Here is a 10,367-nt window from a genome sequence, read left to right as displayed (position 1 = left end):
CCCCCCAATAATAAAATTTATCTTCCAAATGTTATTCAAATTTAATTCGCAATGTCAACTCTCATTCTAGCCAGTTCACCTTAAATGATGTCGGCTGACATGAGTTAGTTTAATTAGACTAATTTTTACACAAACTTTGTAAATTTTTAATGATCATCAATTTATTGGATACCATGCTATTGATATATATATTTTTATGTCGATTTGGTAATGAGCCATTTATTGGATATCATGCTTATAGTATATATATCTTTGTGTGTCAACTTGGTTATTAGCCATTTATTAGAGTAGAGATAATTGAGCATACCCACATTTATTTAAATCAGTAGTAACCTTTTTTTCCCTTTAAAATGCATGTGTTTTTCATTATACATATGTATACATACACACACATAAATATTCATGATTGTACATTATAATAAGAGAAAGTTATTTAAGTTCTTGGGAAATGAAATGACAAAACATCTGTATTTTAACGTTCTAGATTCCATACAAATTTAATTTTGTAGATCCTATCAAACCACCCAGTATGATCTATCTTTTATGAATTTGAAGTGCATGTGCACCAAAGTTGTTGTCAAGTCTTATTTTGTGCTTTTTATCCATTGACACCTACTTGGCTCCTATTTTTGTTCTTCAATTCAATACAAAGGTTATAATATTTCCACTTTAATGATGCAGTAACTCAGAGCTAGATGAAGCTGAGTTTGCAAGGTTTCATGGCGCTGTCAAGCGTGGCGATATTGTTGGTGTCACTGGGTTTCCAGGTTGGGCTGCAAGGATGGGCTTCACCTTTTTTTTTTTCCCACTAATAATTTCTCTATATTTTGCTGAAGTCTAGTTTATGATGTTTGTTCGTCAATTGTCTTTTTCCTTTTTAGTCCCTTATGTGTGCCATCATTATTTGAGAGAGAGAGAGATCCATGGCTTGACGTTTTCTTCCTTGAGCTTCTCATTTCTTTCTATTTCATTACTTTTATGAATACCGAAAATCTATTTTCTGGAGTAAGCTTAATATGTTCTATTCTTGCAGGAAAAACAAAGAGGGGAGAGCTCAGTATTTTTCCAAAATCATTTATTGTCCTTTCTCACTGTCTGCATATGATGCCAAGGCAGAAGGCGGCCCAAGGGTCTGAGAATGCAAATTTGAAGGTAAATGAACCTAGTTTTTATGTCTGGGTTATTTGGATGGCTTCTCATTGTGTTCTCATTTTTGGTTCAGAAAAATGACGCATGGGTCCCAGGTTGTACCAGGAATCCTGAAACCTATATTTTAAAAGACCAGGTAACTATTCTATTTGTGTTGCGCACTTCCTTTTGTTTACTTACAGGAACATCTGTTTTGTTTTATCTTTTTCTATTTTTCTTGGGTGGAAAAGTTGCACTTTTATGATCGGTATTTTAAAAAAGCCCTCTCAGGCGAGCACAACACACGTCTATGCATGGGTCTGGTGCTAATAATAATTGTGCTTTCACCACATTCTAATCTCCATTTGATATTGCATTTCTGTCTCCATAGACGATATTCCCTTAGGATTAATTCTTGTAATTTGGATTTCAAAATTGATTTTCTAATGGAAGTCTTGGCTTGAAAGCTGCCGGCTTGACTATTAAACGTTCCAGGTTCAGATAGTAATTAACAAGCTTACTTTTAGTTTACAAACGGCTTGGGAATTTTCACATAAAAACTTGTATGCCCCTCATAAAAACTTTTGGTTTGTTTATTTATGTCTTCTTTGAACCCAAGGACACGTGTACAACCTATATAACACATCCTGTTCAAGTAAGTTAAAACACTTATTGATTATTCCACTCCCTCCAGAAACTTTATAAAAGGTCTACAAGAAAAGTGTTCCAATTGGTGGCTAGAAAGTATACACGTATTAGTTATTGTGCCCAGTGCTAAATGCTCTATCTATGATCACAAGAACAATATTAGCATAGCGGTTGAGGAAAGATTAAACAATTCAAAGAAATACAGTAAACTTGGAATTTGAGAGGACATTTCCACAAAGCAGCAGCAAAAACAATTAGATCCTAATTACTTCCCATTGTCCTCCAACATCCAGGAAAATACTTCAATCTTTTTCCAACCAACCTCCGGTAGAAGCCAACTTTCGTTATGATCCAAAGAACTTTTTGAAGCCAATTTTCTTGATGATTAAGGAAAGTACAAAAATTAGGGCCACCAATTATGTGGTATGTATAATCGGAGCAATAAAAAAAAGCCACTAAACAGAAACAAAATATTTACATTAAGAGACTCCAATTGTTCAACATTAAGGATAACTGATAATCACAAAAAAATATGTTTGAAGAAACCACGCAAAGAGGCATTGAGGTACACTCTAACCTCCTTAGAACCCTCTATTATACCGTTAAAAATATCCTTTTCTCTTGAGCCACCCACCTAACCACCTAACCCAAGAATCTGTTTAGCATGTTTATTCAAGGTTGAATATTGGATACTGCATGATTGGGTTCAACTCTAAATTTGAAGGTTTCTGGTTATATTTGTTGAAAGTCGACCTTTAGATTTTATGTGTCTACATGAATTTGCGTCCAACATTGAATTTTAAGGTTGCTTAAGATTTGTGTTAAGTATATCAATTTTCTTGGTAGTGACTTCAATTCTGATACAACTTTGGAAGTACCGAATGAGTTATAGGTTGTTTGAGATTTGTAGCTATCTCATCAAGTCATTTCAATTCTGTAATTTCTTGGACACCATTAATCAAATTTCTAAATAATAAACTAACTATACATACCGCAATTCCCTGAATTACATTTGTTATGAACGTTCATACAGCTTTTGTATTGTACCATGAACATCTCAATCTCTCTGATTCATGTATTTTCTCCCAACTATATACAACATTTTAGTTGCTGACACTCTGTCCCTGGGTTTGTTGAATTCTCATCCTTGGTTAAACATTTTGAGACAACGCCTTCCAAATATTATGGTATTGATGTGTTCAATTTCATAATTCCAGGAAACTCGTTATCGTCAACGATATCTGGATTTGATGTTAAATTTGGAAGTGAGGCAAATATTCAAAACCAGAGCTAAAGTAATCCAATATGTTAGGAAGTTTCTTGATGATCTCGACTTCTTGGAGGTTTGTTTACAATTGACAATTGAAATTTATGATTTTTGATTAAATGTGCCTGTAATTTTTTTAAAATTTTATTTTTTGTCTTAATGTCTTAACCCTTAGGTTGAAACGCCAATGATGAACATGATTGCTGGAGGAGCAGCAGCCCGTCCATTTGTGACCTTCCACAATGATCTTAACATGAAGTTATTTATGCGCATTGCACCTGAACTCTATCTTAAGGAGTTAGTTGTTGGTGGATTAGACCGTGTATATGAGATAGGGAAGCAATTTAGGAACGAGGGTATTGATTTGACTCATAATCCTGAATTCACCACCTGTGAGTTCTACATGGCGTTTGCTGACTACAATGATTTGATGGAGCTCACTGAGAAGATGCTAAGTGGTAATTTTTAAACTTCAGATTTTGCATGCATATTAACTCATATGGATTCTCCACCATCGCCTTTCCTAATTTCCATCCTTTTCTACTTGTATCTATTCTTCTCTGACATTGTTGACCTTAAATAGGGATGGTGAAGGAGCTTACAGGGGGCTATAAAGTAAAATATCATTCAAATGGGCTTGATAATGATCCGATTGAGATTGACTTCACTCCCCCTTTCAGGTTTGTTTGCAATAATTTTGTTTAGCTCGTGTTTAAACTTGCACTGCGCTGACCAGAATCTTATATTAAATTATCTTGATTTTTTTTTTGACTTACTGCAGGAGGATTGACATGATAGAGGAATTAGAAAAGATGGCAAACCTTGATATACCCAAGGACTTATCCAGTGATGAAGCTAATAAATATCTTAGAGCGGCATGCCAGAAGTTTGAAATCAAATGTCCTCCACCTGAAACAACTGCTCGCTTGCTGGATAAAGTAATCCTCTTTATCTTATGATTTTATCTTTTGAAGCTAATCTTGTTTAGCTAAGAAATATTATATAGTAAGGTACGGAAATGCATGGGAAGAGAGGACAAGTAGTTCTTATTTCTGGAAAATGTACACTAGGAGTACATTTTTCTCAACAGTATTTTAAAAGTAATTATTTTGGCAGCTTGTGGGGCACTTCCTAGAAGAAACATGCGTGAATCCTGCTTTCATCATCAACCATCCGGAGATTATGAGTCCCCTGGCAAAGTGGCATAGAGCAAGACCTAGTCTAACTGAACGTTTTGAATTGTTCATCAACAAACATGAAGTATGCTTCCAAAACTTAATAATACTCTGTTTTCTGTCCTTTCTTCATCATACACGTGTCTGCTTGTGCGTGCCTTCTGTTTCTGCTGTTAACATTTGATGACTACTCAGGTATGTAATGCGTACACTGAATTGAATGATCCTGTAGTACAACGCCAGCGGTTTGCCGAACAACTTAAGGTATCTTACCCTGTAATAAATAGACATCTACAGTCTTGAGTTATAGAACCTTCTGAAATCTAAACGACAATTTATTGGATTTTATTGTACTTGTTTTTTTTAATAGGACCGACAGTCGGGTGATGATGAAGCAATGGCTTTGGATGAAACGTTTTGTACGGCACTCGAGTATGGATTGCCTCCTACTGGTGGCTGGGGAATGGGCATTGATAGGCTAGCTATGTTGTTGACGGATTCACAGAACATTAAGGTTTGTGCTTCACACCTCTCTTTTTTGTGTGACCTCGATTGGCTGCTTGATTCTTCTGGTAAATGCATACTCTTCAGATCTCTCTTTTTTTTCTTTCCTTAAACTGTTCTTTTTGTGAAAATAGGAAGTTCTTCTCTTCCCAGCCATGAAGCCCCAAGATGAACCACCAGCCCCCAAAGGTACATACTATATTATTCCTGGTCTCTAGCTATTAACTTACTTTGATTGTCAGTATTTTGATGAGGCCTATACCTAAAAACGGAACCTGTTTAATCTTTCTAATCCTTCAGTATTTTTTTTAAAATGAAAAATTGCATTAATTGAAGCCTGAATTAGAGGAGGAGATCTTAATCCCTGTTTCATATTGTTATGCTCTCAGATGTATTGTTGGTTCATTCTGCGCCTTGTGAAAGTTTTTTTTATGATAATTTCCTTCATTTACTTTTGTATTTTCAGCCTCAACTGGAGTATAGGTATGATCACATTATATGAGGAAATCCAAGAGGTGCGTTTGCGATGAGGCAGTTATTTTAGGACGTCAAAAAATTTGGGTCGTATTGTTTGGCCTCCCTGCTGCTGGAGCAGGGGCTTTGTTGGAGACATTTAACATGTATGAAATTGTTCTCGTCTTTTATAATATTATCATCATTACAATTTTTTGTCGATGCATAATTTTTTAAATAGACATCTTAAATTCTTTCGAAATGCTCTTGCTATCATCCTTCTGGATACGATATAACCCAGAATCAAACTTGGGCCAAATGTCCAAACTCATTTGAGATAAAGCTGAGCTAATCTCAGTAGATTGTTCTTTTTTGAGATTTGGTTTAGGATTGATTCCATTTAATCCTTTAAGCTATGGAGAAAGGCTCTAGCCTGGCTGTTCTGCCTAGTGCATGTACTATATAATGAAGATGGACCATGAGTTTGATCCAAACTTAGAATTATGTTTATTTTTTATAATTTACACATTTTGTCCCATGTTTAGGTCAGTGAAAATAACCATTTATTTTAGAGATCTTGATTAATAATATAGTTGTAATGTTATTATTATTTTCGTTGAGAATGGATTAGTGTTTTGTGTATTGTAGTACAAGATCGAAAAGAATGTATATTGTTCCAAGTCTTACAAAGAATCTATACCACTCTTGCCTATACAACTCTAATAACGTTTTATTGAATAGAACAAATACTCCAAGTGAATGTCAAAGGTGTTGATTCTTTCATGATAATAGACTCGTGAAGAGAAGTATTTGACCATCTTACCTATTTTCACCACAAAAATTAATGGGAATAAAGAGAGAGAGAGATGGAATAAGGATCCATACAAGTGGAAGAAAGAGCTATGGGAAAAGGATACAAAGGTGAACGAACTAGGGTGAGTATAAGAGATTGTAAGGAGAGGATAAAAGGTATGCATATTGTGATTGGTCGAATCTCCCACCTCGAACATGACCTTCCATCTAATTACACGTCTTTCCACACGAAATTTCTAAACCACTTTTCCATTCTAAAAATCATGTAGAAAGCAATCTTGAATTGTGGCGTTAAATCGGTCAAAAATCTGACTTGAATCCAACCAAATTGACATTCACCTCTCATTTGTGGAGAATGAAGGGTATTTTTTTTCCCACCAAGAGCGATGTTTGTGGACCTTCTCCAATTGGGTTGAAGAATGATAACTAATTGGGACTGTTCTTGAGTTTTTATAATTTGTATCACAAAAGGATTCTTTTGTTCCCATTAATCTTAAAAGAAAAACAAAATGATCACAAATGTTGTTAGGAATGAATCAATCTCCATTTCATCTCATCTAGTAGAAAGTCCCATTTATCGATTACCTTTGACTCATTATAACGTAAGTTTACGATGAATAATGTGTTGTACAAAGTTGACAAATTGAAAGTTATTGTGATAATAACTAGCTACCACCCACCACATTAAAAATGATCGTTTTCAATTTTTCACATTGTCACGTCTATGAATAGTAATTACATATAAAAGGAGGTAAAGTTAAATCGGAATTTTTCAAAGATGGAGAAGCAGCCTAAATATAAAATTATTTCTTCCATTTGATAAAAGTAATGTTATATAAATTTGTTCTAGAGAGTTGATTTCTTTTTCTTCCAAATAAGAAATCAAAAGCAAAGTAATGAAACACAAGGGTTGAATGCTTGTTTTTGGATTTGCTTTCATTCTACTTTTGAATGAATTAAAGTGAAAAAGTGGTGAATCCTAGGAATTGTGAATGTGATTGGTGTGTGTGTTTTTTTTTTTCTTAATAATTCATAGATGTGGCAAATGGATATGGATATCTCTTTTTTCTTCACTTTTTCTCTAAAATATCATTTCCATTTGAAAAGTAAAAAAAAAAAAAAATAGAATAACTTTTTCACATGGGCGGTTTGGCTTGTTTCGGAATTACAACTCTTCGAATGATAATATAAATCAAAACTCAAAAAAATTGTGTTGAGAGTTCTAACGGTCTATGGTTAAGATTCAGATCAAGATTTGAAATTTGGATTGAATACTTGTGTGTCCCGACATTTCTCTACAACATGGTCATGTTACGTATTTCTTGCTTCTGAGAGTGAAGATTATCTTCATAGATGAACAAGAGTAATTTCAACATGTTTTGTCNTTATATAAATTTGTTCTAGAGAGTTGATTTCTTTTTCTTCCAAATAAGAAATCAAAAGCAAAGTAATGAAACACAAGGGTTGAATGCTTGTTTTTGGATTTGCTTTCATTCTACTTTTGAATGAATTAAAGTGAAAAAGTGGTGAATCCTAGGAATTGTGAATGTGATTGGTGTGTGTGTTTTTTTTTTTCTTAATAATTCATAGATGTGGCAAATGGATATGGATATCTCTTTTTTCTTCACTTTTTCTCTAAAATATCATTTCCATTTGAAAAGTAAAAAAAAAAAAAAATAGAATAACTTTTTCACATGGGCGGTTTGGCTTGTTTCGGAATTACAACTCTTCGAATGATAATATAAATCAAAACTCAAAAAAATTGTGTTGAAAATTCTAACGGTCCATGGTTAAGATTCAAATCAAGATTTGAAATTTGGATTGAATACTTGTGTGTCCCAACATTTCTCTACAACATGGTCATGTTACGTATTTCTTGCTTCTGAGAGTGAAGACTATCTTCATAGATGAACAAGAGTAATTTCAACATGTTTTGTCCGAAAAAATCTCGACAGGTCATCAAATATAGAATTACTCACAACAAAAAATATTTAGTTTTGTAGTTTTTATAATTAAGCCACTAAAAAAAAAGGTGTATCTTAATGGTATAAGTAGTAATTTTCTGTGAGATCCCATGTCGATTGGAGATGAGGACGAATGTCAGCTAGGACACTGGACCCAAAGGAGGGTGAATTGTGAGATCCTATATCGGTTGGAGAGGAATCTAGAACATTCTTTGTAAGTTGTGGAAATATCTTCCTAGCAACGCGTTTTAAAAATCTTGATGGGAAACCCGAAAGGGAAAATCCAAAGACATATTTGCTAGCGGTGAGCTTGGACTCTTACATTTCCAATTTTTTTAAGCCTTTTTTTTTACCTAGCTTAAATAATTATGAATTTTCTAATAAAATAAAATCATACAAATTTGTACTCGAACCCATAATTTTATGTTATTTGTAGCCTAAGATATTGTAATTTTTCCTTTTACCTCTTTCATTGGTATTATATTTTTATTTTACTAACGCATTTGACTTTAATTATTAATTCTTAATTTACATTATAATTAATTAATTGCAATTTCATGGTTAGGCCACCCCTTTTGGCGTTTTTTTATTTAATTATTGACAGTTAATTTAAAATTAAATTATAATTTTCAGTTAGATTCAATTTTTTCTACCATTTTCGATTATATAATTTAAATAATATATTTTATTACAATTATAAGTAGGTGATTTAACTCAAAAATTTTATTACAAGTCAACCCACAATAATAAAACATAAAAATAAATAAAAAAACCCATTAAAAAATCAAATTGATTTCGGTTTGGCATGTTCTTTTAATTACTATAATTAAATCTCAAAATCTCAATTTTTTTCTATTTTCTACACGTGTGAATGGGAAAGGAATTACAATAAATTTTTAAATAGACAAAAATTAAAATTAAAAAAAAAAAAGTCAACGGATGACGTCATAAGAATAAGTCCCATTTCTCAAAAAAAAAAAAAAAACCAAAATTTCAACAAAATCAACTCTCAACTTGGATGAATTATTGAACTAAATTTCAAAATTTTCTTAAAAATAATAATAAAAAAAACAATTATTGAGAGTTAAGTCATCATATGTTTGTTTTATTCCCCAAATTAAGTCAATAGCTTTGCCGTGGAGGCTATCTTCACTTCCCATATTGCCTCATTTTTCTGACTTTTTTTTTTTCTTCTCGATTAGGGTTTCTTTTTACTTTCGTATGTTTATATGCGTTCGATTATGGTTGATTATTAACGAATAAGATCGTCGGTCTAATCTTTACGCTCAATTTCATCTACTGTGTGTTTTTCTCCTTAGAAAGATTTCATAGAATCACGGTCAGCCAAAAATGAAGGAAAAAGACTGAGAATACCCTCGTCTTAAAAAAAATATATATATATATATTGTTTTTGTTTTTGTTTTTTTCCCGATTTAGAGTTTTATTCAAATTTGGTTGATTCTTACTTTAATGTGTCACGTTTGGATATGGTTTATTAATGAACAGATCATTGGTCTAATCTTTACCTTCAATTTCATGTTGTGTTTTTCTTTTTCCTTCTTGGAAAGATTTGATAGAATCGAAGATAGAGTAAAAAACGAAGAAAAAAGACTGGAAATACCCGTCCTTCAAAAATTTGAGAATCTTATAAATTGAGTTGGTTCGTAAGCTTTCTTTGAATTAGATCGGATAGAATAGAACTAACTCGAATTTATTATTAATTTTTTTTAAAAATATATATATTCTAGATAGAATTATATATATACATATATTTATTTTATTTATATTTAATTTCATAATTTTTTTTTTTGCTTATTTATTCTTTAAACATTTTTACCTTTCAAAACATATACTAAAACGGTAAATTTTAATGAAATATTTTAATACAAATTCACGTCTTACTTTTATTAAAATAAAAATTAAAAAAAAAAGACATAAATAAGTGGGATCAACCCAAACAAAAAAAGATTAGAGTTAGGCTAGGTTCATTATTTAATAAGAATTATTTAGATTGAAAATTTTATAATTCGAACAATTGAATTGAATCTAAAAAATGTCTCAAGTGGACCCAACATAATCCACAAACATCTCGGAGACGAGTAGTTAACCATAGAACTAAATATAAAAAAAAAATTTATTTAATTATTTAATTATTTAATTATTTAATTATTTAATAATAATATTAATTTTTAGAAGCATTTAATTAATTGTTATCGAAAAGAAATGTGTGGTTAATAATTTATGTGGGTAGCTGCAACTGGAATACTGTGGGGTTTTTAATTGATAGCAAAATGAACAACAAACTTCTCCACATGCTTTTGTGTGAATATTCCCATGCCGGTGCTATTAATAAAAATCATAAATCATTTTCTTTTTTAATTTATATTTATTCGTTCTATTCTTTTCACATTTATA

The 10,367-nt window shown here is 32.0% G+C and overlaps 1 protein-coding gene across 1 annotated transcript in view; it reads left to right on the top strand.

Moving 5' to 3' along the window:
• The window catches only part of LOC111805814 (lysine--tRNA ligase, cytoplasmic-like), a 7,394-nt gene extending 1,997 nt beyond the window's left edge, over positions 1–5,397 (top strand). The window contains exons 6-17 of the mRNA XM_023691048.1: positions 682–767; positions 1,034–1,152; positions 1,223–1,285; positions 2,994–3,119; positions 3,219–3,501; positions 3,627–3,723; positions 3,825–3,981; positions 4,160–4,303; positions 4,414–4,482; positions 4,589–4,732; positions 4,857–4,911; positions 5,189–5,397. Of these exons, the coding sequence (XP_023546816.1) occupies positions 682–767; positions 1,034–1,152; positions 1,223–1,285; positions 2,994–3,119; positions 3,219–3,501; positions 3,627–3,723; positions 3,825–3,981; positions 4,160–4,303; positions 4,414–4,482; positions 4,589–4,732; positions 4,857–4,911; positions 5,189–5,205 (1,360 nt within the window). The 3' untranslated portion in view covers positions 5,206–5,397. The remainder of the gene's footprint in view (positions 1–681; positions 768–1,033; positions 1,153–1,222; positions 1,286–2,993; positions 3,120–3,218; positions 3,502–3,626; positions 3,724–3,824; positions 3,982–4,159; positions 4,304–4,413; positions 4,483–4,588; positions 4,733–4,856; positions 4,912–5,188) is intronic.
• Positions 5,398–10,367: the final 4,970 nt, after the last annotated feature.

The sequence above is a fragment of the Cucurbita pepo genome, chromosome LG11 (assembly GCF_002806865.2).
Source record: "Cucurbita pepo subsp. pepo cultivar mu-cu-16 chromosome LG11, ASM280686v2, whole genome shotgun sequence".
In the NCBI taxonomy this organism is placed as follows: Eukaryota; Viridiplantae; Streptophyta; class Magnoliopsida; order Cucurbitales; family Cucurbitaceae; genus Cucurbita; species Cucurbita pepo.
The sequence above is the reverse complement of the archived record's forward strand: the minus strand, read 5'-3'. Positions and strand labels throughout refer to the sequence as shown.